This window comes from Tachyglossus aculeatus, chromosome 6 (assembly GCF_015852505.1).
Source record: "Tachyglossus aculeatus isolate mTacAcu1 chromosome 6, mTacAcu1.pri, whole genome shotgun sequence".
In the NCBI taxonomy this organism is placed as follows: domain Eukaryota; kingdom Metazoa; phylum Chordata; class Mammalia; order Monotremata; family Tachyglossidae; genus Tachyglossus; species Tachyglossus aculeatus.
This window is the reverse complement of record NC_052071.1, coordinates 34,120,861-34,148,752: the sequence shown is the minus strand read 5'-3', so window position 1 is coordinate 34,148,752 and position 27,892 is coordinate 34,120,861. Positions and strand designations below refer to the sequence as shown.

The 27,892-nt window shown below is 40.5% G+C and overlaps 1 protein-coding gene and 1 non-coding gene across 16 annotated transcripts in view; both read right to left on the bottom strand.

Annotated features, from left to right (window-relative positions):
- Positions 1–9,447: 9,447 nt before the first annotated feature.
- On the bottom strand, positions 9,448–9,585 carry LOC119930328. Its single transcript, XR_005451806.1, has one exon. It is a non-coding gene; the product is annotated as a small nucleolar RNA SNORA7 (small nucleolar RNA).
- A 1,580-nt stretch (positions 9,586–11,165) lies between these two features.
- Positions 11,166–27,892, bottom strand: part of MBNL3 (muscleblind like splicing regulator 3) — a 100,826-nt gene continuing 84,099 nt past the window's right edge. For 4 of the 15 annotated variants that reach the window (XM_038748440.1, XM_038748442.1, XM_038748443.1 and 1 more), the window contains 3 exons: positions 26,318–26,412; positions 25,355–25,428; positions 11,166–19,936 (listed from right to left, as the gene is read on the bottom strand). In XM_038748440.1, coding sequence (XP_038604368.1) covers positions 25,372–25,428; positions 26,318–26,412 — 152 coding nt within the window. In that variant the 3' untranslated portion in view covers positions 11,166–19,936; positions 25,355–25,371. The remainder of the gene's footprint in view (positions 19,937–25,354; positions 25,429–26,317; positions 26,413–27,892) is intronic. The other 11 variants (XR_005451615.1, XR_005451617.1, XR_005451611.1 and 8 more) reach the window with 10 other exon arrangements.

The following is a 27,892-nucleotide window of genomic DNA, read 5'->3' as shown; positions in this document are numbered from 1 at the left end:
CCTGGCAGAGCTGTGCAGCTGAATATGGTGATGCTACTGACACCGCAATTGTGAATAAGGAAGGTGACGGATCTGCTTTTGTAGAACCACCTTTATCTGCTTCCCAGCTGCGGGTTAAGTAAGCAAGTACTCTTCTTTCCATTGTGTCAGCATTACTCTATCAGGTGATATGCCCCCACGTAAGCACCAGTAGACAACCTCACCATTTATTGAGGATATTATTTCTTGCACAGGTCACTGATTTTCAGCCTGGAAGAAATGATCCACTCTAAGGTTATCATGTACTTGAAAGTTGGACCAAAGGATTACTTTTTGTGGGCTGCAACTCTGCAGTATGAAGACACTAGTGCCACAGATTCCCTACGGCACCAAAGTCAGAGGAAGGGCCAAACCCAAGTGGGAATCAATGCCAGATTTCAGAGGGTGGATGCCAAATAGAAAAATTCTGGACCAACAGTGCTTTAGTAGACTAATGTTTAGAAAGTGATTTACAGATGAAAGTTATTGGCAATAGACCAATTCAGCAACTTTCTAACTCTTCTACTCTTCTCAGCTGTCTCTCAAGAGATCATTCACCTAACCAATGATAATAATAATAATAACAATAACAATAACAATAATAATAATAATAATAATAGTGTTAAGTGCTTAGTGGGTACCAAGCATTGGGGTGAATACAAGATAATCAGAGGGAATACTGCCCCGTCCCATGTGGGACTCACAGTCTAAGATGGAGGTAGAATAGGTATATTATCCCTGTTTTACAATTCAAGCTGGGACTTGTACATTGTGGTTTGGTAAATCAACTATGCAGCCTCAGTAGCTAGGAGGGAATTGAGCAGGGAGAAAAAAAACATCCCTAACCAGCTTAGTTGCTGTGAAATGTGGATCTGGAAGAAGGAGAAAGGAAACTCTATTTCAGATAAAACCATGAAGATTGTGCATTGACATGATCTTGCTTTCATATGTCTTGTTATAGTCTTGGGAGGTATCTATCATGATGACATAAGACTGATAACACAGAGTGTCAAGTTATTTGGCTTATCTTTAAGTCTATCCCTAAAAGCCTGTCCTGCCCAGGGATTCTGAAGTTATATTTTCTGAGAGGCCTGAGATAAGCCATTGTCCTAGAAGTGTCTACCACAACAAGGTTATAACAATGCCTGCTTCTCAGAGATGTCAAGAGGATGATGGAGGTGATATGTGTAAATCACTTGGAGGATTTTTAGCATTATTACTACAAAAATAACCCTACTCGTCCAATTTAGGAGTGAAGCATTATTTTATGCTTCAACCAGAGAAATAATATTATCCGTGGATCGTCTCTTTGTTAAACTGTTGTATACTTCTGGTGGGGAAAAATCTAATTTAGTTTCTGTTATTAGAGGAAATGTCCTCTTGGAAGTCTTCAAAAAGTTCAGGCAAATTTGTATCCTCTAGTTCCTAGCCCTTTTAGTCCTTAGGCTTTCCAGGCTAGTGCTGCTGCAAGCTCACGGCACCCTGGGCCAGACAGCACACTTCTTCGTGTGGGATTCCCATGGGAGTGAAGAAAAAAAGAGTTTAAATGGAATTGCTTTTATTACTTTCTCCAACTATAAAAAATGATCACGGTTTCTGAAGTTTCTCTTTTCTGCTTCAGTGTTGTAAAACAATAACTTTTTGTGGAAAGGCTTTTTATTCTGAGATGCCTTAATACATCCCAAACTCTTTTGGGGTTACAAAAATATTTTTGTCTATGTGTTTTTCTCAGAATGAAATGGGATCTAAGAGGACTAGTAGCCATTTGGCCAGAATGAATGAAAACTCTGTCTACAGTCTATACTGTGGAGGCCCCTGAATAATGCATTTTTTCCAGGCTTGCTTCAGGGCCCACATTGAATCTAGATAAAGTTTTCATTAAACCTAACTCTCATATACAATTACCCTTGGGGGGAAATGGATTTGAGCAATTCAAAACTTCAAATATTATGTGCCTGAAAATTCATATATATAGATTCATATGTGCACAAGGTATCTTTGTATTTCTCTGTATAATACACACACACATAACTTTTGAAACACAGAGGCCCAATTTAATGTATTTAGCTGCTGCCACCCCCTCTACTTGTCAGTTTTATTACTTAGGCTTACTCTGTCAAGGACTTCTCCAGGTATTGTGTATTCAGGCCAGAGCATGACCTAGGTCAGTTGTGCAAATGAATTTCAAAAACATAACTTACCGGGCTTTCTCCTCATCTGAGTTCCAGGATTGGGTAGGGTGTCAGAGCAAGGGCAGACCCTAGAACAACGAGAAGGGGAGCATGGAACTTCCTGTGGTCTCGCCTCCTCCACATCACAGCTCGTGGTTCATCTCCTCCAGAAAACCTTCCCTTATTCCATGAAATTTTTCAGCCCCAATCATGCCCCATTTTTCAACCCATTCTTGAAAATACCATGGAACATGCATTTTGATATTTTTACATGCCTCGTGTGTTCATCACTCTTGTTTTGGGTTACTTTGTAAGCTTCATGAGGGCAGGGACTCTATTCTTTGACATGTTGAGACACACATGCTCAGCTGCAGGAGCGGGAGGGAAGACGTGAGGAGCGGAAGCCACCGGCTGCTCCGGGCAGTTCCGGCCTCCAAACTGCCCCTGCTCTGCCCAGGTTGTGCAACCCTGAAGGAGCAGGATGGCAGAGGGGATGGACCCTGGGCCTGAGAGTCAGGTCATGGGTTCTAATCCCCAGTCCTCCACTTGTCTGCTGTGACCTTGGGCGAGTCACTTCAGTTCTCTGAGCCTCAGTTGCCTACCTCATCTCCCACTCCCTTCCATGTCACCCTTACTTGCACCCTTTGCTCTTCCCCCCTCTCTCCACCCCGCAGCACTTATGTATATATCTGTAATTTTATTTCTTTAATGTCTGTGGCTTAGTGGAACGAGCATGGACTTGGGAGTCAGAGGACATGGGTTCTAATCCTGGCTCTGCCACTTGTCAGCTGTGTGACCTTGGGCAAGCCACTTCTCTGTGCCTCAGTTTCCTTATCTGTAAAGTGGAGATTGAGACTGTGAGTTCCACAAGGGACAACCTGATTACCTTGCACCTACTCCCTAGAGTAGATGCATCTCCTGCTCTTAGAACAGTGCTTGGCACATAGTAAGTGCTTAACAAATACCAGATAGCATGTGCCTCATGCACTTCGTATAGAGCTTGGCACCCTGGGGGCTCATAATAAATACCTGTTGACTGACAGTTATTCACCTCTTCCTCCTTCATTTTGGATCTCTGAGAAGGCTTCTTTCCCTGTCCCCTCGGGTTTAACCATCTCATTTTCTTCCTAAAGGCGCCCTGAGCCTTGGTTTTCCCATTTTCAGTTTAGGGTTTGGGAGACTGAAACTTCCTGGAAAATACTGGTCCCAGTGCTCTCTACTTCCCTTCCAACCCCTTCAACAAAGACTCTTTTGACAGGTTTTGGAATCTACATCGCTGGGTCTTAATGCAGGAATCTGGTGAATCTCCTGAGGGTGAGTGTAAAGCCTTACACACTTAGGGTTGCCATTAAGCGGGCTTCATCCTGGACAGTGTGGTTTTCAGTTGGTCAGTCCATTACTGACACGCCACCAGACGTGTTTAAAGGTCTGGTAAGCATCCAAACTCCTTCCACCTTGCCTCCTTCTGCAGAGTCCCCCAGTTTGGGAGTCACACCATGTCAGCAGAGACATGGAAGGTACATAATGGCTCTAGTGCAAAGTGTGGGTGGGGGGGATCAGGGGATCCCCAGGAAAAACTCTTTAGGTTCTGTGGAACACGTCTGTTATTTGCAAGAGCTGTCAGTGACCACCCTAGCCACCACAGTAGTCATAAGGCCAGTTATGCAAGTTTATGCATGGAAGGGTAAATTAACAAATTTATTCCCATTTTCAGGTGAAAGGAGATGCATTGTTGGTCTAAAAAAATTCAGTTTCTCATGCACTGACCTTAGTAACAAGGATACCTGACAGATGGAAATTAAATATATCAAATATGAAAAAAGGGATGTAGGATAAAAATCCCCCCAGTTCTCCACAGCATTTCTGAATTATGTAACATCTACCAGTTAGGAAACTGATCCATGGGTCTCTATTTTGTAGGAGGTGAAAAAAATCAAGAAAAGTAATTTTTTATGCATAATTAGATAAGAACTTGCCATTTATAGAAAGATTCTTCAGTGACTTGACATGAAATCATCCAATTAACCTGCTTTGAGGCCTCAAGGAAAAGTCAATTCCTACCAGCTTCACTAACAAATGTCCTCTCTACATAGTATTTTTTGGCCTGGAACCTTTCTAATTTTCACCCAGGAGGCTTGAGGTCACAAAGTGTTCAGGAATCCTGCTTAGAGTGTTCAGGAATCCTGCTTGGAGTTCTTCAGTTACAATGCTGAATGCAAGCTGTTTTGCTGTCACAATTATTTATCATATTAGCATCTAGATGGCAAAGCACCTTTTCTTTGGATTTAGATCTCAGCCTGGCAATGTGCAACATTTTGCCAAAGCCAAATTATTGCCAACTAATCTCTGAATGATGAGAAGGGTCAAAATTTTCAAGAGACTGCAACCCAGACATCAAACTTATTTATGTCTCTTTCTGAGGGTATAACTATTCTCATTCAAAACCATTATAAATCACTTATCTGATTCTCCTAAATTGTTTGGTGACTTGATTATGAGCCCTTAAAGTACGATGCTCTGCACACAGCAGATATGCAATAAATGCAGTTAATCTTTCATTTATCTAAAGAACAAAACTTTAAACCCTAACTTCATGAGGATTGGAAACTACAAATATCATTAAGAATGAATTAGAATTAAGAACTAGAGAAGCATAATGGGCAAGTGGATAGAGCACAGACTTGGGAGTCAGAGGACCTGGGTTCTAATCCTGCCTCTATCACATCTTTGCTGTGTGACCTTTGGCAAGTCACTTAACTTTTCTGTGCTGCAGTTACCCCTCATCTGTAAAATGCGGATTAAATCCTCCTCTCTGCAAATAAGTCCCACATGGGACAATGACTGTATCCAACCTGGCTATCTTGTATCAGTACAGTGCCCGGCACCTAATAAGTGCTTAACTAGTACCACTAAAAAAAATGGATGTAGGGTACCTTAACTTCCAGATATTAGCAGCAGCAGCATTAATAATATTTATTATTTTTGCTGTGTACAAAGCACTGTACTAAGTCAATCAATCAATCAATCAATCGTATTTATTGAGCGCTTACTGTGTGCAGAATACTGTACTAAGCGCTTGGGAAGTACAAGTTGGCAACACATAGAGATGGTCCCTACCCAACAGTGGGCTCACAGTCTAGAAGGGGGAGACAGAGAACAAAACAAAACATATTAACAAAATAAAATAAATAGAATAAATATGTACAAGTAAAATAAATAGAGTAATAAATACGTAAAAACATCTATACATATATACAGGTGCTGTGGGGAAGGGAAGGAGGTAAGGCGGAGGGGTGGAGAGGGGGAGGAGGGGGAGAGGAAGGAGGGGGCTCAGTCTGGGAAGGCCTCCTTGAGGAGGTGAGCTCTCAGTAGGGCCTTGAAGGGAGGAAGAGAGCTAGCTTGGCGGATGCTGGGAGGGAGGGCATTCCAGGCCAGGGGGATGACGTCGGCCAGGGGTCGACGGCGGGACAGGGGAGAACGAGGCACAGTGAGGAGATTAGCAGCAGAGGAGTGGAGGGTGCGGGCTGGGCTGTAGAAGGGGAGAAGGGAAGTGAGGTAGGAGGGGGCGAGGCAGTCCTGGGTAAGAATACATGAGTGGGAATTAGATATTTCTGCCCCTCAAGGAATTCACAAATGTAAGCATAATGGGGAAAAGGGGTCTGGAAACAGACATGTAAGTAAAGATGAAAACACCATAAAAGACAAGGACAAGAATAAATGCAAAAATCAAATTAAAAGGATCTCAATACATGGAAATAAATTGGATTTGAATTGTCAGAACAGCAAGACGGAGCTGAGTTGGATTTTTAGGGTTCTCACCTTGAATTCCTTTACTTCAGTGGCGATCAGGCTGAGTTCAGCAAAACCAAGTTAAGGCATTATGTAAACCTGGTCCTTCTTTCCCAGAATGCCATTCCAGTTGGGGCCTTCCTGGATTCCTCTATTCTTTTGGTCTGTAAAACCACCTACTATTTTCTTATTTTGAGGTCCTCACTTGATGGTTTTCAAATTCTCTTTTATCTTAATTGAAGTTGTTTGGTATGTTCTGAATGAAGCAAAAACTTGCCAGAGTAAACAACTGCACAGTAAAAATTGTTGGCCATTTCACCAACATCAATTAAATTGCTCAGAAAAAATTGGGAAAGGTTAATGTTTGAAGGCATCATTATTGAATGGTGTTTTTGGTAAGGAGGTCTGGCTTCATTCTAACAATGTTCTGCAGCCAGCAGGTGCTCAGAAAATACTACTGATTGGTTGGTTCACTGAGTACTAAGGAAGCTAATTTACCATATTCCCTGGCTTCATTCCAGCAGTTGTGGCCTGTAAATCACTTACATTTACAACTCAAAATTTTTTTAACGGTATTTGTTAAATACTTATTATGTGGCAGGCACTGTACTTAACACCGGGGTAGATACCAGATGATCAGGTTGGACACAATCCATATCCTATACGGTGTCACATTTTTAAGCCCCATTCTACCACTGCGGTAACTGAGGCACTGAAAAGTTAAGTCCACTGCAGTAACTGAGGCACTGAAAAATTAAGTGACTTGCCCAAGATCAAGGAGCAGACAAGTGGCTGAGCTGGGATTAGAACCAGGTCCTCTGACTTGCAGGCCCAATCTCTTTCCACTAAGCCACACTGTTTCCCCAAATGTTTTGTGCTCTGTAAAATCTTGTAATCCCCTCATTTGAAGAACTTCAGACAGTACAAACAGCACTGCTACTCGGTCAAGAGGTTTCCAGGCTCGTTACTCCCAGCAGTCAGGAAGGAATTAGAGGCAATAGCTGCTGCTGAGACCATGCTCGACTAAAGAGCAACCACACAAAAACTTAGCAGGCACCGACCTATCTGCCTGTGCTTTAGGCCACAAGGTTATACGTTCCTCCAAAAAAGAATAATCATAAGCTATTGAATGCTTTCCAGATGATCGTTCAATCTCAAAACGATCATCATTTTTCCCTCTTGGGAAATAGAGGCAAATTGCCTCCATGACCTACCTGGAGCTATAAAAGAAGTCAGTAACGGAGACTTAAATTCGGAAGTGCTAAGAATTTAAAAATAGATGTCTTCCTACTTAGCATATGGGAAGGGGGGGGATTTCTTTAGGGAAGGTCAAAAGACCTCCCAATAGTTCAGTTCACTTAGAATCTGAAACAGAAGTCTCCCCAGTCAGGGACTGTCAGATTGCAGTAATCACAAGTGAAATGTCTCTCTGTCTCCTCAGCCTGTACAGGCAATGTGGTTAAACATAACATTACCTCAGCAGCCAGGTCACTGTAGCCATTCAATAATGATGCGGCTTATGAAGCACTTATTATGGGCCAAGCACTGCTGTAAGTGCTGAGGTAGATAGAACATAATCAGATCATAGTCCCTGTCCCACACAGCGATCACAGTCTAAGGTTGGAGAGAACTGGCATTTGATACCCAGTATAAAGATGAGGAAACTGAAGTACTTGCTCAGTTACATAGCAAATAAGCCTCAGACTGGATACCGGTCAATGCAGTGATCCCAAGTACACCACACCTACTACTCATAGCAGGTTGTTTAGGTGAAGAGAATCTTCTAATTGGAGTTTTCCAACCTGCTTCAATGTTGGGTGGTTCAGGCAGTGTGATGGCGAGGAAACATTCCTGGGGCTGTGACCAGGTCCTCCTCGACATTTCTCTATTTCTTGGATGCCGCAATTGTCCCAAGTGCTTATATTCCCTCGATTTTTTTCCATATCCCTCATGACAATAAAACCTAGACTCCTTGAAATGTTAGAGACCAAAAAGGGACTACTTTGAGATTCTGACTATCTCTTTGGGTTGGTCTTGAAATCCAGATTTTTTTTAAGGGAGACGGGGGCAATTATTAGCAAATGGAAGAGCTCTACAGATAATAATAATAATGACATTTATTAAGTGCTTACTATGTGCAAAGCACTGTTCTAAGTGCTTGTATCATTAAGGAACTTCTTTAGTGTTCACAGGCTTCCTTTCTCCGAAAACATCTCTACATTGCATTAAGGACTGGGACTTGGAGAATCATAGAAATACAGAAACCATAGAGGCAATTGAGCTTGGTTAGGAAATACTCTTAAAGTATCCAACTTCTGTTAGTAGTGAAGCAGCTAAGCTCCGGGGGCTTGGTATTTCCTTTTTTTTTTTCCCTTTGGCATCATTCTCAATAAATGCTTTGGACTATTAGTAGCAGTCAATTAAGTACTCTGATGTTCTTGATGAAAAGCTCTATCAAATGAGATAACTAACTCCTTTTGACTTATCCATTACTAGCAAAGGGTGAGCTTAGATTTTTTCATGTGGGTTCTAATCCCAGCTCTGCCACTTGTCTGCTGTGTGACCTTGGGGAAGTCACTTAACTTCTCTGAGCTTCAGTTACCTCATCTGTAAAATGAGAATTAAGACTGTGAGCCCCTCATGGGACAACCTGCTTACTTTGTGCTTGGCACATAGTAAGTGCATAACATACCAAATTCTTATTATTATTCTTTTAATGGAGAGAAAAAAGAGGGTTGATAAGCAGCAGCTGGGAGTGACTTAGTTCCTCTACTAACTCTGCTGCACTCTGCCAAGCACTCAGTACTTTGAGGTACACACATTAAGTGTTTAATCACATCCACTAATGACTGACCTCAAAACACTGTTGGTTCAAATAGGAAATAAACAGTCCAACCAGCACCTCTCTAGGGCAGGTTTAACAGATGATGAAGAAGGGATGAGAACTGCCTCATTCCTGATTTGCTCAGGAAACTATGAAGTGTCCCCATGGACTCCTGAATCTCTTTTGATATTCTTTCCAAGGTGAGGTAAAGAGTGGAAGATCAGGATGCAGCAATTCTAACTGATGCTATTAAGTTTCAGGGGCAAAATGAGAGCCAGGACTTTTCACTGGATTATTAGTTTAAGTCTATTTATCGGTAGATAATTTTTGCCCGTCTCTTCATTCAAATCTCAGCTCCTTCACGGGAAGGAGCATGAGTTTCCCACCTGTTGTTCTCTCCCAAGTATTTAGTACAGTGCTCTTGTCTTATGCTGTCGAGTCATTTCCGACCCATAGCGACACCATGGACACATCTCTCCCAGAACGCCGCGCTCTCCACCTGCAATCTTTCTGGTACTGTATCCATAAAGTTTTCTTGGTAAAAATATGGAAGTGGTTTACCATTACTTCCTTCCATGCAGTAAACTCAAGCCTATGCCCTCGACTCTCTCCTGTGCTGCTGCTGCCCAGCACAGGTGAGTTTTGACTTGTAGCAGACTGCCTTCCACTCGCTAGCCACTGCCCAAGCTAGGAATGGAATGGGTATGCCTTTGCTTGACTCTCCCTCCCGTAGCCGAGACTGGTAGAGTACTGGAAACTCTCCAGGTGCGACCCTGAGAGGGGATTAGGGTGCTCAGCTCTCAATAAAATAGCATCCATTGAGCAATGGCTTCACTAGAGTTGGCTTAAAATTACTGCTTGGTGAACTCTATGAAGTCACCTCCTGACCTGGGCTCTATAGACTTGGACAGGACAGGTTGGGAAGTTGGGAATGAGAGGAGATGCATAGTCTCATGAATTTTTCTCAGAGAATCAACCCAAAGAAGAATGAGATCTGCCCTTTGCCCCATTTTACCCAATAGCTAAAGTCTTTCCCATTTTGCCTGGCAGTTCAGGTCCCCAAACACAGTGCACATTTAAATAATTTGCCTTCATTACAAGATGATGAACATGGGTGTTTGAAATGCTCTGTGACCTTGGATAAATAGCTTAAACCCTCTCCCCTTCTCTCTAACAGAAAGAACTGATGATGCTTCACCAAGAGGGAATAAAGATTGATCACTTTGAGGCAAAATCTCGGAATTCTTTATTCATACATGTAACGCCTCTATCCTCTGATTCTAAAATGCCTTAAAGTAAGTTACTGCTATACCCTGGTTAACACTCTTGGTTCAAGTGTTAAGCAAGGGAACTTAAAGCACATATAGTTTCCCACAGGATATAGAATATGCCAAAACAACGTTTATTACAAAGCAGTAATAAAAAGGTAAGTATAGGTACATGGTCAAAAAGCAATATAAATAGGTACCAATAATCAATGATTTTGAATTTAATTTTATGTGTCCTTAGGAAAATACAGGACTTACCTTTTAGAGTGTTATCTTTCATTTGCTAGTCAGTAAAAAGGTAATTTATATTTCTAGACTAGAGATGGTATTAGCTCTGCTAAACAGATCTGCCATCCACTCTCTCTGTTAAATTGAAAAGGGGGTATAATCACTCTACTAAAGTTAAAATTCTTCAAAGGAAAGTAAAGGGAAGTGCTTAAAGCTGAGGAAAACTGTTGAAAGCAAGTAATTAAAATTCACTAAAATTCCCAAGCACAGTCTAAAAATGGCCTAAATGAAAAGTGTCATAGCCAGGGATTGCTGTACGTGACCCCTGTTCTCCAAAAGAACCCAGCTTTAAGGGAAAGCAAACATTTTAAGGGAAGAAATCCAGGCTATGGCAGTGAACTCACTAAACTACCTTCAGTTCCAGGTTTCTTCAAGTGAATTCAAAGTCTATCACTGCCTCTTTAGTTATGCAGGAAAAATGACTTGGAAACAATAAATGGAAAAGATTGCATCTTAGAATGGTGCCTCAAAATGTCGGCAACACAAGAGAAACCAGTAGGCAGAATCTGGAAATTTTTCATTTTATTTTTCTAAAATACAAATTTCTTTCTTGTGTTAGTAACTTCAACGTGATAGATTTAAGGCATCCAATAAAAAGGATGCATCATCTACAGAATTAAAAATACTGCAGGTATATTTGGAAAGAAATGTCTCCTGTCCTATGCATCAGATAACATTGAATTAAATCTCATTCATGATCACTGTACATCAGAACTCTTAAAGACTAGGATTAATAAATTGGAACTCTGAAAAGTTTTAAAAGAGCCTATTAATGTGTAGATATTGGTTCATAAAAAACATAACCAGGAATTTTATACACTTTATTAAAAGATCAAAAAATAAACAATAACAATATAGAAGTAACATACTAAAATGAGTAGCATTATGCACACTTCTAAAGCACATACAAGCACTACAGCAATATAATCTGGCAAAAAGAAAAATAAATTCAAAGCATCCACCCTGTTGATAGCAGTTGAGGGAATGAGCTATTACATTTTGGAGCTGATATATTATTGGAACAGTCTAAATCTGTAATAATCGGCTGACCATTATTTTAATTTATTACAGTTCCACAGGGCTAACAATATTTGTTATCTAAAACTACTTCTTGAAATCAAAATGTTCTCTGCCTAATGTTTCCATTACCATATGTTGATCCAGAAGTGCCTATAAAAAGAAGCATGTGCTTCAATTCTCTACTTTACACAGTATTGTTATATGAATGCTCTCTTTAAAGTTTGCATTTAAAAACAGTAAATTTAGGAGCACACACTTTCTCCTCGATTTGAATGATTGCTTAAAACATAATTCTGTTATTTATAAAAGAACAAAGTGGAAATCTGTTGTCAGGTGACACATAATGGGTGGCCATGTTTCATGATTAAAGAGAGAGACAGAGAGAAAGAGAGAGAGAGAGAGAGAGAGAGAGAGAGAGAACCTAATTTGCAAAGAAAATTCCTAGAATCCAATCGAATGATGGTCATATCATCCCCTCATCTGCTAGGATACAAGAGCCATGGCAACAAAATCATTTGGCTTCCAACACTATCAAATAGCATCTGTGTACAGTAATAAAGAACTGGAACCTTGTATTCTGTGTCAGGTAATTCTTTCTGTTGTGTGTTTGGAAAGGAAAAAAACAGCTTTCTTTAAAGTTGTGATACTTTTGAAAGTTTAAATATCTTCTTACAGAAGCATATACATAAGAGAATATGACACTGAAGATCACTAACAAAGATTTTAGCAGTATTTACTTTCACGAAAAATGTTTTTAAGGGTGGAGATTCATTTCCGAGTGCAAAATATTTTTCTTTAAAAATCATATGAAGATTACCTAAACTGTAAAATGATTTGAGATTATGGGAGAGAAATGACTTACTGCTCTGCATACACTATTACACACTAACTCATCGGGAAGAACTTGGTAATAAGATTCTCCTCACTTGCATTATTCCCTGAATGAGAAAGGAGGAAAAATATTTAATCTGGATTTTGCATTTTAAAATTCCTTTAAAAAAAAAATCTTGTAAAGCCATGACTACATTACAGGCTTCAGCCTCTTACATGAATTCAAAAACAAGCCAATTTTCTAAAATTTCACTTCAAGTAGCTTGGATTGGACTAAGGAGTTCAACGTTAACTTTGCAAATAACGTCTGGCCTATCCATAGCATCTGTGTACAGTATAATCAAGAACTAGAGCCTTGTATTCGGCATCAGGTAACTGTTGTGTAATTGGAGAGAAAAAATTGTGATACTTTTGAAAGTTTAAATATTCAAATAATCTTTGGGTTATTTTCAAACGAGCAAAGGATTTGTTCAGATTTTGGGGTATTTAACTGGGCCTCCATTAATTTTATACATGCATTTTCTTATTTTCCCATGCCAAATATTTTGCCATCCATCAGTAAACATGAAAGGCAGAGCAACCAGTAAGAAGCAGGCCAAATAAACTGCAATTCCCAAATACAGAAACTACTCTAGTTAGGGAGACACCTGCTTTTCATCTCATTTTCTACTATGGCAGTTTTCACTGCAATGTCCTCAGTTTCCAGAGTGCCACAGAAATTGCCCCACAGAAACAAGACGAAAGGCCACTCATTGGAAATTCTGAAAATTTAAAAGTTGGGTTTGCATGAGGAAAAACTGCACTTGGAAAAAACAGTATTGTAAGTGGAGCCAGGTTCTAAATGTCAACAGGTCTAATGGTGAAAATGGTCATCTTCTGCGCTATGTGTCTGTCAGCAGGTATCACATACCTGAGGGACAACTTTTACAGGCAGAAAAAACCCGCAACTATTTCTGAAAGGAGCCAGAAGAGAAATGGAAATTGGGCTCTCTTTAGTGCCTGAAAATTCCACAGGAATGTTTTGTGTGTAAACAACCCACTCAAATTATCACTCATTGGCTTCATCTTCACAGGCAAGGCAAAAAGCATAGGTTGGGACTAAGATCTGGAAAATTCAGGCTAAAAGTCTGCTTTTCACTTGATTACCTGGCTCATAAAATATCTTAATTATCTAGATGATTGCCTTGGCTGTGTTTAGACAAGGCCACTAAGCACTAACAGCCAAAACATTCTGTACTACGGTTGCTGTTGATATCTTTTCTCTATTTTTGGGTTGATGCCGTTTTTCCTAAGTCATTCTTCATTGTTTAGTCATTTGAAAATGAATACTTTCCCTTTGTATTTTCAAAGGATATTCCAGGAGATGATGTACTAAAGTATGACAGTGCAGTTCTAGGGGCATAGAGAAAATAAGGCTGAAAGGGTGGTTTCTAACTGTGAAAGCCTGTATGAGTGACTGCAGCTTATATCAAAAAGAATCAGAACTCTGAATGATCCTATGGAGACAGTCCATTGGCAACTAATACACTGATGAGAGTACGGGGGAAATCTGAACTTTAAGGGGTTGGGTTGCTTTCCATGAGGCAAATATAGTTCTGCAGCTACCTGCTCTCCAATCTGGGGCACGTGGATGCTGTGACAACAAAAATAATGGACGTGGTGAGTCTGGCCAACTCTGGTCCCTTCAAGGGGGCCTCCCCAACCACAGGACAGGTGAACTCATGCAGGAGCAGGAACAACTATGCTGGAGTCCTGAGCAAATATGGGTGGGGGCGACGACAATACTGAACTGTGACCTGTGCTACATGGCGTTGTCCGAGAGGATGTGCAAGTGGCCTCTCTGTTGGCTGTGTGGGAGCCACAGGCAGGACAGAGCTAGTCTGACATCCTTTCCTTTCAGGCTCCTGGGCCTTGGCAAAATTTCATTCTGCCTCTTCTTCAAGCCGAGTGAAAACGCAGCATGGCAGACATGATACACTGAAGCCTTTTCTGGGCCAGGGTTTCTAAAACAGTCAGGACAGAAGCCTCCTCTAAACTGAAATGCTAAGATAAATCCTGGTTTAAAGGTGTCACAGGTGCAGCGCCTTTCTCCACTGAAGATCAGTTGTAGCAGAAGAAAAGCCACTGGAGAAAATGATTTATGCTGTTGAAAACTTCCTGTTCCTCAAAATGGCATGGCTCTGTAGTGTTTTTCTGTTCAAATGAGACTCGCTTATTCAAAACATTTCCAAATTTGGTATCATATGCTTCCACTTGTTAGCTATCTATTAACTCTCCATATACCTGTTAGACTGATAATCCTCCACATGGATACACTCTGCATTAGTTAGAAATGTAATTAGCTCCTAATGGGAAGATCTCCATGTTGTAATTTGTTGTATACAGAAAAAAAAATGTGATCCAGAAACCTAAATATGTGTGCGAGTGTATAAATTAAAATGTAGGTTGCTACAAAAGCAATTAAAATCTTTGCTAGTGATCTCACTAATTAAGTACTGTTTCCCATTTTCGGTGCTGCAGGTTGAAGTCGACCTGTTATCAATCTGCTGTATAGTAAGCTATGGCAAACTACAAAGCTTTTACAACAGCAAAGCAACATCATGCTTTCAGATAAGTTTTATAGCAAAAAACTCCTCCTTTTTCAAAGCCTTAGTAATACCTATCTCTTTTACAAACTTTTCCTGTATTATTACAGACTTTTTATATTCAAAATAAGTTCCAAGGATTTCTTTCATGGACTATGTACATAAGTGCAAAAAAGGTGTGTCTCACACATTCGCACACTAACTGAATCAGTTTAACTGCAGCATATTTGTATCTTCAACACTGTTAAGGGGTCATTCCACAATATTTTTATGTACAGTTTTGTAAATATAAATTAATATTAAAATATTCATATGTTTAATTATTTAGCCCTGATTTTTAATATACGCATGTAAGTATTTAATCCCAGAAAACAGAAAATTTGCAGGCAGAACTACAGTACTTAAACTGGATAAGTTTGAATTCACACAATGCTAATAAACATGAAATGAAACAAAGACCAGTTAATGTATTGTAAATGCAATGGGTTGTGTTTCAAAAATCTAAAATACTGTGGAATAACCCTTATCCACACAACAATTTCTACAAGCTATAAAACCTGACTCTAAATCCATGTGTTGTAAACTTCTTGACTGAAAAAGTGACATATGGACACAAATTCAGCTTTCACATGGGACTTTGGGATTTTAAAAATATTCAATCATTATCTGACAGTATCGAACTGTACCTTTAACAAGCTCATACTGTTCCACATCATTTTTAATTTACATGTGAAAATTTCACAAATAATGTATACAAAGGTAGCCATGTTGTAGTTTTGTTGCCATAGCAACAACAACTTAATATAATTAGTTAACAATGAATCTATCATTGTAGGAATTACATACAAAGTTAATTTTGTTCTTAAACTGTAAACTATACAAACTAGTTATGGACTGTAATCTATACCTTATCATGCTTCAGTGTTGGGTTAGAACGTAACTAAATGGGTTGAATACATGTATTAAAATCTTAAACTTTCTCTAACTCTCCTTCAAAATTAAACTCATTAGTTACTAAAGATATCAAAAAGCAATATAATGAAAACCTTAAAAACTAACAGTAAGAAAATGAAAATAAGTGACATGAATTACCATGCTGATGCCTAGAAACGTGATGTAGCTATATTTACATTTGTATTAGGCTATCAACTAAATTTTCAAAGTTATTACAGTCTTCAACATAGAGTATATTCTAAGGCCTTCAACAGGCACATGGTAAAATCAGGTCAATATCATTTTAAATCCATTCAACAGGAATGGGAAAGCAGATTTTCCTCATAAATTTCACCTTTTTCTCTTTTCAGGTATGTGAAATGTACAAGGGATAAAAAAAATGAGGGCTCCAGTTTCTCGATCATTTTGTGTGTATTAGTATGCATTAAAGTCTACGCTACCGTCTAAATTAATAGGAAAAGTTGTGGGTGCATTTTATCAGAAGGGTGGCCTGACGTGACTGGTCCAGCAGATCGGCAATACAGCAGTCTCTGTCGGTCCTCCCAATTGCACGTGGGGCCCATATCCTCTTGATAAAATGTCAACGATCATCTCATTAGTCTTTTGTGCAGTTAAGAGCAGATTCAGATCTGTTTCTGTTGAGGGTGGGGGAGAGAGGACACTTCTGTAGGGACGGGGCGTTATAGTCTACGATTGGCTTCTTTTCCTCCCCAGAGTGTTGGGCTGGTAAGCCAATGCTGACCATTTGTGAACACAGCTGAGAAGAGCATGCGATGACACTTATGGCGAGATCAAAGTGCTTCAGTGTGTTCCGCAATGGATGGAGCTGACTAAAGAGGGGAGGGGGGAGAAGGGCAGGGCAGGAGATGATTGGTCACCTAATGATGAATGACAGAGTGGAGAATCTAATCTGGATGTGAAATTAAATGGACATGGCCGATTGTGAAGTCTTGCTCCAATTACTAAAGAAACGCTGTTTAAAAAAATAATTTTAATAATTTTATCAATCCATTTTTATTTTAATCCCTCTTTTAAGGTCTGCTTACATTACAGTTATGGAGCGGTACTTTAACTGAAACTATTAACAACCTTTAAAATGATCAGTCTCAGCTTTCATTTTCCCTCTGCATGACCCGTTTTATCCAAGTTTCAGCATTCTTGCATATTGTTTGCATAAGGCTGAGAGAAATGGACAAAAAGAAATAACTTTGGATAAATAAAAATAAAGGTTCATGAAAAGTGGGAAGGAAGCTTATAAAATGTGACTAAAATCAAAATGATTTAAATTTTACATACAACGCTTGTCAAATAAAGGATGAAATCTAAGTTTTATGACATTTGTTTAGAGTCACTAATTAGCTTGGTGACTTTGTAATAGACTTTGCATTTATTTAGGAAATTTATAGTCTGACGACTTGTTTTTCTTTCTTGAACAAAGAAAATTCGAGTAAGTCATTGCACAACTAGTTTAAATAGTGCTACCTCAAAACGGCATTTTTGCCGAGATTGTTTTGAATTTGGTGAAGACTTTAGTGCTTCAAGCTTTCGTTCCTTAAGTTCATTTACAAATTAACTCTAAATTTGCCAGCAATATAAAAACTGTTGTGGCGCCTAATAAAACTACCCTGAACATCCCTCACTGAACCTCTTTGCTAAAAAATCATCCTTAAATACTTTTTCAGTGCTTCAATGTGACACGAAAACAGCTGTATGCTAGGTTTACATTCTATGCACATCTCTGCCAGCTGTTTAAGAAGTTAAAGAAAATCAGAAGTTATGGGCCAAGTGTTAACAGATACAAAAACCCACTTAGCACTGAAAAAGTTCCAACCTCCTTCTACTATTAAAGCCATACTAGCTTGAATGCATCCTTTTCTAACATAATCAGGTCTGCTTTTTTGTTGAGGCACAGGCACAAGTTGTGCAAAACCCATTTTGATACACAAACCATTTCAAACAGGAAGTACTCATATCCACTTTTTCCACTAATAATGTTAAAACTTTGGGAAACAGAAACTCAGTGGTTAAAAGAGTCAACAGGCTACCCAACCAGGATGCCTGCCATGTCACTCTTTCCAGGCCACGTTGTGCTAGGATGGCAGCACTTCGATGTATGTGAAAAAGAAAACGTGAGGGTAAGTAACTGAAAACGCTGTTTTGGTCACTTCTTGTTCCGGTTACCAGGATCCACATGGGTTCTTGTCAAGAAGGCCTAATCCTGAACCTTTGTGTGGGCAGGTTTTTGACCAGCTGCAAAAGGATTGGCATGTCTGAGACAAAGTCTCAAATTCCCAAAGCTTGGAGGCCTTCTGCAGCACTAACAAAGAAGAACGCAGGACAAGATCCTGACCAGCTGTGCATTTGTTTGGCCCTTCCACCCTGAGTCAACAAACATGCCTTTTTTTTTCAGCCCGATCATTTGGAGGAAGGAAAAAAAATGACGCCCATATGGGGCCTTTTCTACCCTTCTTAAGAGGAAGAAAGATATTTGGTGGAAAACATGAATTCCCCAGAATATTCCTTAAAACATCAGATGCTTCCACTGGCTATTAATGACCATTTCAGCAAGTGAGTGGCCTGACAGCTGGCTTACTGCATTGTTAGGGGGATTTTATTTGACTGCAAATTTATCCCATTAGGATGGTTACATTTTGGAGTGAATTCATTCTGGGCTGGACGGAAGCCTCTGAAAACCGCTCGTTTCTAAAATTCACAAAGTGGGCGGCTTACATGAGAACAGTAGGGATCTTAATGTGAAAATTTTTCTTGGTTTAAGAAATGTGCAGGGAAGCCACTTCAGCATCACTGTTGGTGAAATGCATCAAAATCGGAATGATCATGTTTTCCACTGCACGTCTTACCAAAAAGAAGATCACAAGAGTGGAGGGTAATGAGGGGTGTCCGGTCAAAATTTCTCAATAAAGCATTCTGCATTTTACACTTTTAAAATATGTTTCTTCTAGCAGAGGGTAGCAGTTAGTAAAATGTGTTTCTATCAGGAGGGAAGGCCTCATTCTGAACCATTCTCTTTCATTCTCTGCTGGCTTTTCTGGTTTGCATCTTACTAGAAGAATAAAATATGAGCCATTTGCAGTTGGGAAATGGCACTTTTATAAATGGCAAAAGTCCAGGAGTTTTACATGATTGGTTTTTTTTTTTTAAATCTGACTATATCAAAATAAGTCTGATCTGATTTTTAATGTTTAGCAGATGTACCTGTAAGCCTTAAAATACCAGTTTCTCAGCTAAGAATGTCAAAATGGCCCAGATTGAGAAATTCAGATGTGGGACTAGTATTCTGGATTGACCAAGAAGTACTACCTTGGTTTGATTATTTCTCATAATGCTGAAAAATCCACTTCAATAAACTATAAAAAAGCACAGATTAAAATTTCGAGGTGAAGCTTTTAAAAGTTCCCTTTTTATGCACAGGCAATTATGGTTCTTGCATACATGCTATGGTGACCCACTTGAACGTGCAAATTGCTGGCAAATGCACAGGCAAGCAGGCGTGTGAAAATAAATTTGTGTACACTCCAAATAGAGGCCTTTTAAATGGCTGCCTCCAAAAAACCTACAGAAAGATCCCATAAAAATTATAACATTCTCATGTCATGTTTTTCAAGCACATCATTCCTGTTTCCCACTATAACATTTTTAGTAAAAAAAAAAACAACACCAAAACACTACCATATATGAAAACTTAAGACATAACAATAATGAAAAAAATGGTATTGAGTATACTTGATAATGATGTACATTTTAAAACAAATCAATAGGCTATGATGTAAACAAAACAGTAAGATAACACTTTAAAAACAGACAAACATTTATCCATCGATAATATACAGTAAACCAACAGTCCACTGTGCAGATGCACTTCTTGTGATGGTAGTCAGAAAATGATTAAGTGTGTTAAAGTAATGTATTACAAAAGTCTATTATAATTTTCTACTTGTATATCTTATATAACACAGCGCTGTTTGTTAATGGTTTCTATAGTGCTTTTTTTGACATTCCCATTGATCTGTGTTTTTGGTTAACGTGTAGGCTGCAACAGGCTTACTGTAAAGGTAGGTGAAGAGGAAAGAAGGGAGTATATGTACAGGAAGGCCATGTGCAGCTTCCCACGGAGAGAGAGGTTCAGGTACTCCACAATTTTGTTGTTCAGAATTTCAACGTGGTCTACTGGAAAGAAAAAAAGGATCAAGTAAGTGACCAGAAATTTCTTTCACACCAGTCACAATAAATACAATAAATAAATACAATAAATACAATGGATTAGTCAATCAATTGTAGTTGTAGAGCGCTTACTGTGTGCAGGGCACTGCACTAACTTTTTGGGAAACCACAATACAATAAAGATGGCAGGCATGATCCTTGCCTTCAGGGATCTTATAACCTAATGGAGCTAATGGTGCATTGTCAGTTCATTCACCAAATTCCAATAATTAGATGAAATGGCGGATGTAATTTCACCCAAGCATACAGGCTGAAGAATCTGGGTTCTACAAGTTGGATTCTTAATGCAGTGATTCTCATAATGTAGTCTGGAAGGATTCCCCCTGCAGACTGATCCAAAACGCAGCCACTATTTTTAAGTGAGGGGTTGGCTTGGTAGCCACAACAAAATTTTCCAGATGCTATCACATTCATTAGCCAGACCACAAACCTAGCCCCTCATTTCAACTGGTTTCGCAGCATTGTGGCTACTGTCAGAGAGGGAGATAAGAATCAATCATATAGGAGTGGGAGGAAAAGTAGGTATGTGGACGGGGAACAAAGGAACGTGAAAGTTAGGTCAAAGCGTGGGTGGGAGGAAGGGTAAGAGGGTAAGGGCAAGGTGATGTGGGAAGGAGAGTGAAGTGAAATTGAAGGACAGGGCATGAGGGAGGTGGGTGGCAGGGAGGAGTGAGAGAAGCAGCCTAGTGGAAAGAGCATGAGCCTGGGAGTCAGAAAACTTGGGTTATAATCCCAGGTCTACCACTTAGCTGCTATGTGATCTTGAGCAAATCTCTTAACATCTCTGTGCCTCTGTTTCCTCCTCTGTAAAATGGAGATTCAATACTGTTCTCCCTCCTACTTAGACCATGAGTCCCACTTGGGACAGGGACTGTATCTGATCCACATATACTGTATCTAGCTCAGTGGTCAGTAAGGTGCTGGGCAAACAGTAAGTGTTTAACAAATGCCACTATTATCATTATGATTACTGACAGGGACTATAGGTGAGCTGGTGGGGTACAGGGTCTGCAGGGTCTTTAGGCCTATTAAAATAGTACCCAGACCTAATAAGTTTAATACCACTGCCTTAAAAGACTTGGCACCCCACACTGGCAGACAAGTAGGAAATTTTCACACAGGGTGCTAATGTTTTTTTTTGCCTTGGGAGGAAATTCCCAATACCCGTGACATGCCCAAGACTTCCCTTGGGTACACTGACAAAACATCTTGAGATTTGCAGATAGAACCAAATGCAAGTCTGTTTTGTGGTGTGGTCAAATTAGGCAACGCTAAACAAGTGGGGCTGAATCGGTTTATTTGGAGGACAAATGGCCTGTGACAGCAGGGGAGTTCTTTGGTGTTCAAATTGGGCTTGACTCCTGTTTTATAGCTATATTTTCACGGTTGTACAGCCCTAAAAATACCACAACTGAAAACCATTCTAGATTATGCTCATTGGAGGTCACTAAGACCTCTCCAGGGTAAGATTTAACTGATTACAGAGTACAGAGGTGTGGGTACAGAAAGGCCAAATGGATTAGGGAATGAACCCCAATTGACTGGAGCTCCTGTCTAGTCAGGTTCTTTACTCAGAGGAGACAAGCTAAACAGAGCCAGTTCTCTAATACCAGGAACCACGATGGGGGTGAGGTGAGGTGGCAGCAGTTGGCAATATGGCCAGTGAGGAAGCCCCTGTGATGAGGATGATGAGGAAAATAATAATAATTTTAAAAATTGATATGTTAAACACCTACTATGTACAATCAGATCCAACACAGTACCCGTCTCACACAGGGCTCAAGGTCTAATGGGGAGAGAGGCCCGGTATTTAAATCCTACTGTACAGATGAGAAAACCGAGGCACAGAGAAATTAAGCGTCTTGCTCAGTCACACAGTAGGCAAGTGGAAGAGATTAGACTGCAGGCCTCCTGACTCCCAGTTCTGTACTAGATCACACTGCTTTGCCATGAGGACACCATCTCATCAGCACTCAGAACAGTGCTTGGCACACAGTAAGCACTTACCATCATCATCACCTAAATATTCTGCGAAAGGATTCTCATTCTAGGATGAGAATGCTGCCCACTCCCTCAGAGAACTCATTCACTCCCACAGCTTCAACTACCACCTCTCCTGCCTTCAGGACATCTCTATTTGGACATCCCACTGTCATCTCAAACTTAACATGTCCAAAACAGAACTCCTCATCTACCTACCCAAACCCTGTTCTCCACAGTGTTTCCCCTCCTTATAGAGAACATTACTATCCCCTCCCTGTCTCATGTAACCTTGGCATTATCTTTGACTCGTATCTTCCTCTCATTCCAACTGTCATCAAATCTTATTGGTTCTACCTTCACAACATTACTAAAATCTACCCTTTCCTCTCCATCCAAACTGCTACTATGTTGATCCAAGCACTCATCTTATTCTGCCTTGACTACTACATGTGCCTCCTTGTTGACCTCCCTACCTCCTTTCTCCCCCTACTTCACTCTGCTGGATGGATCACTTTTCTGAAAAAACATTCAGTTTAGTCTCCCCACTCCTTAAAAGCCTCCAATGGCTGCCCATCCACCTCCACATCAAACAGAAACTCCTATCATTGGCTTCAAAGCACTCAATCAACTCACCGCCTCCTATCTTACCTCACTGATTTCCTACCACAACCCAGTCCACACACTTTGCTCCTCTAATGTCAACTTACTCACTATACCTCTCTCTCATCTATCTCCCTGCTGACTCCTTGCCCATGTTCTCCTTCTGGCCTGGAACTCCATCCCCCTTCTTATTCAACAGACTGCCACTCTCTCCACCTTCAAAGCCTTATTCAAATCACATCTCCTTAAAAAGGCCTTCCCCAACTAAGCCCTCATTTCCTTTAATCCTCCCTCTCGTGCACCTCCCATGCCCTTCGACCTGTACCCTTTAAGTACTTGATATTCACCCCAACCTCAACCCCACAACACTTACATATATATCCATGTCTCTCTTCCCCTCTAGACTGTAAGCTCCTGGTGGGCAAGAAATGTGTCTGCCAACTCTGTTGTATTATACTCTCCCAATCACTTAGTATGGTGCTCTGTGCACACAGTAAGTGCTCAATAAATACCACTGATTGACTGATAGAGATTGTGTCTTTTGAGACTATTGTACTTTCCCAAATCCTTAGTATAGTGCTCTATATACAGTATATGCTCAATGCTATTATTGAGGAGGATGTGTACTGAGTCCAATTTATGCCTCCAAAGATGACAACCTAATAATTGTGGTGGTATTTGTTAAGTGCTTACTATGTGCCAAGCACTGAAGCAGCATGGCTCAGTGGAGAGAGCATGGGCTTGGGAGTCAGAGGTCATGGGTTCTAATCCTAGCTCCACCACTTGTCAGCTGTGGGACTTTGGGCAAGTCACTTAACTTCTCTGTGCCTCAGTTACCTCATCTGTGCCTCAGTTACCTCATCTGTGCCTCAGTTACCTCATCTGTAAAATGGGGATTAAGACTGTAAGCCTCATGCAGGACAACCTAATTACCTTGTATCCCCCCCCCAGTTCTTAGAACTGTGCTTGGCACATAGTAAGCGCTTAACAAATACCATAAAATATATTTTTTTTAAAGCTCTGGGGTAGATACAAGGTAGTCGGGTTGGACACAATGCCAGTCCCATATGGGGCTCACGGTCTTAATTCCCATTTTACAGCTGTGGTAACTGAGGCCCAGAAAATGAAGTGACTTGCCCAAGATCACACAGCAGTCATATGGCAGAGAGGGGTTTAGAACCCACTTCCTCTGACTCCCAGGACTGTGCTCTTTCCACTAGGCCACACTGCTGCTACCAGCAACAAACTACCCAATAGAGTGGTGACACCAGATTAATTTATGTTTATATTATGGCAAACATTTGCAGCACAATGGTTGTGCCAACCCAACAGTTACCCTTAGCACTAAGGAATTGTATTCCTATCTTTTGCACTTAAGTACGTGAGCATTTTCATTTGTGTATTAAATTCCTCATTCACCTATTATACCTTGATAAGAGTTGGACAACTTCCTGTTATATCCTCCAGGGCCCCTTATCTTTAATTTTTTTTGTCTGTCTCCCCCTTTGGATTGTGAGATGCCTGAGGGCAGGAATGCATGTGTTAGTTCTGTTTATTGCAGGATTTAGCCCAGTGTTTCACACTCAGAGAGCATCCATCAATACCACTGATGAATATTTCAGAAACTAACATCCGGGCCTGAATTTACTGATCCACTCCTTCCCAGAGTAACTAGAGCAACCTGTGAAATATTCTTTAAAATGCTGTTTCAAATTTGTGAGTTATTAAAGGGAGGCTTCTAGTCTACCAACTTAACCAGTGGCTATAAAAGGGCCTGTGGATTGTAAATAAAGGATGGGACAAAAGAGCTAGAACTAGGCCCCACCCACTTAACAATCAGTCAGTACTATTTCAGTCAATGTGTACAGCACCGAATTAAGAGCTTGGTAAGGTACAATGCGATACGCTTGGTTGACACGATCCCTGCCCACAAGGAGCTTACACTCAGCAGCTTGGTTTAAGATGAAGGAGTCATTGCCATACTTGGTCAAGCAAGTACTTTATGCTTAAAGCATTTTGTGGTCATTGGGCAAAATGTTAGGGAAAGAAGAAGCTTTTGGAATAAAAAAACCCCGTACAATTGGAATCCCTTCTTTAGCTAGACCGAACCTATTTTGAATGTTACAAATAACCTAAGACTATATGTTTAACAACTTTGCCACTGAGAAACAATGGAAAGTGTGTCATTTACATCCATAACTATTCCTGGGGTGGGGGGATTGCTACCTGTGCTTGTGGCTGGCTTGGAGCCAGATGGGACCACTAAAGTAGAAATGGCAGACTCTGAAATGGGTTGTTTGATGATAAGACTTAGCCCTGGGGGATCGCTTAGTGAGACTTCCTGATTTAAATCAATTCTCTCAATGACCTAAATCTTGAAAAGAAACACTATTCTGTTCCACCAGAACATATGTCCAAGTCACAGATACATTTTAAAAGTTCAAAAACATTATTGACTTCAATTAGACACAATTGATTTTTTTGCAGGGGAGTTGTGGTTTGAGGATTTGGAACCCATTTGGAAACATGTAGTACCCGCTATCGTTTGTAAAAAAAACAACAATTGTATAATTGCCTTTGTTTTCCACATTTCAATTTGGAACTATGAGATTTGTCAAATCAAGTTGTACATCACACACAGTATCTAATCATTAATAAATTGAGCATGTTAGAGAATGCAATTATCTACACAATAGAAAATAACTGTAGAGAATATAATTATCCAAAGAAAATAAATCCAGTGCAAATACTGTTATTTGAATTAATCTTAAAGGAACTTACAGTTCTACTGGTAAGGTCTACATCTGTGAAACAAACATGCTGCTACTCAGTTCATCTACTGATAACTGGGATATCTACAGTAAAAAAAGATTTCAGATTAAAAGAGTTATCTGCCCCAATCCAATGTCTTCACTGCTCAAGCATGGCAATCAGTGATCATAATCAATTATACAGCCATCCTTTAAACAATATGAACCACACTGAGGACCAGTGTATTTGACACAGCTGAGATTAGAGCGTAGGCTGATATCACAATAATGCTGATGATTCCTTGGGGATTATCCATGAATATAATTCCAACAGCAGTGCTTTAGAATTTGTGGTTTGTAGGCTCGGTTGCCTCTCTAGCAGGGCTCGGAGAGCCACGAGATTGCCCGATAACTATCAAATACAAAAGAAAGACCACAAACGGAGAGCTAGTTTCAACACCAGAAATACACTTATGTTGCAATTACTGAGTAACTTTACGGTTGTTCATGCCTTTTAAAATGGTATCTAGCTTTCCTTCCAGTGGGTCTGAAGCGAATGAGTGGCGCTGCCCTAGGTTTAACTTAAAATACCGGAACTGAAAAATGCTCAAAAATCTACCCTGGTGTAATAAGGAGAAGTTGCAGTTGCGGTAATGAAAGGAAGCATTTTCAAGAAAGACAGAGTTTACACACTTCAGGGCTGGTGTGGCAGCAGCCACTGTGTAAAATGTCATGAGTAGAATCTGAAACAGAATCACAACCTGAAGACATGCATAAAATCCTGAAGATTAATCTCAGCATCAGCAGCAAAGCACATACGGTACTCTGGGTTTTTGCTAACTACAACTTCTAATGCAAGGACTCCTCGAGAAGCCCATGCAGGAGTTCGACTCGGTGCCCCTCACAGATCCAAAAGGTAGATAAGATGCCTGACTAGCATATGGTAGTCATCTCGGTCTGAACATGTCAAATAAAGCTATTTAAAGGGCCAAACCTGATTGGCTGTAGCTGTTGCAGCGAAGGGGACGCTGGTGGCAGGTGTTGTTGCTGCAGACACAGTGGTGGGCGTAGCACCGTGCATCATGGGCACTTTCAGTAGGGAACCATGGAAGCGACATACGGGAGGGTGGAGCATTTATGTAACCATGGCAACATGTGGTGATTGGGGCGTGGCAGGTATCACAGCAACAAGCCATGTGACATCATCATGAAGGATACACCAGGGCGCGACATGCAATCACAGTGCAAAGCAAGACAGCATTGACGGAAAAAAAAAATTAAAAAAGAGAAAAGGGGAAAAGCCAATTACAATTATCATTAAGGAAAACTAAAACATTCTCAACACTTAGTACATTTATAAGCAGAACAATGATGTATTAGACTTGAAGGGCCAAATTTTCCAAAGAGGGTGCGGTGGGTGCACACGCAAAAACCTGCCTTGGCAAGGGCAAACTGCACACACAAACACGGAGTTAGGCAGGTAGTTAAACCAGGCTGCACACTCGAATAGGACATTAGGTTGGCAGACGCCTTGCAAATAGATAGGTGGGTGCCCAGGTACCCAGATTGTGTATGCCAGTAGCAGTGCTATGTACAGTCACCTAGCTTGCGATGGGCGAAAGGACAGGTAGGTGTGTACTTACCTGGCTTGTATTGCCCAAAAGGGGAGTTAAGTCAGTGGTGACACAGCTGGTGAGCAGAAAAGCAGGACAGAGTGAGCTGGGCGTGAGTTTTTATGGGTGCACCTGCTGCAAACTCCTTAGAAAATTTGGCCCAATTATGATTCAAGTACATGGTGCACTTCTTAGCAAATATCTGACAAAACGTATCGTCCTCATGGCATACGTTACGGCTACGATACCACTGATAATATGACTAGCAGCTGCAACATCTCTTTCTGTCTACGTTGTCTCTTCTCTATTACGATGGATTCCTCCCTTCTCTACTGTAGGGACATCCTCTCTTCTGGTGTCTAGTTAAACCTGTGAACATATGTGTAATGGCATGTGTGTGCATCATTAGCAATTCACCATCTCCTCTAGCTACCGGATGTTAGGAGATCGGATTGGGGAGAAACCGAGAGAGACAATAGCGCAAAGTTAGAAACTGTGCCACTACCGAAATGAACAGAAAAATCTAGAGCTATCCATTTGGAGCCCTCGCTTGCAATCTTTCCATTGGCGGAGAGTTAAGATGTTTCTTTTTGCTCTTTTGGCTCTTCAGATGCAGCAGTTGGAAAGGAAGCAGAATTGAAACATGCAAATTGCATTCCAATGAGGAGCACTTAAGGCAGAAGGATCAGGTAGCTTCCCGGTTGGACCAACAAGGACAGTATCAAAGTGTGAAGGCAACTCTTTAAATTATTGGGGGGTGGGGAGGGAGGGGTCGGTCTTCCATTCATTTGCAAATAAATCTCCTGCAGTGATACATAAGTAGGAGAGTCTAGAGAGAAGAGCAGACCCTTTAAAACAGATGGCTCCCGCCTCACATAGAGTCAGGCAAACACCTGACCCCAGCGTGCTAGTGGGTACTGCCTCCACCATTTTCCTTTCATCCTTTCTTAGAGGAA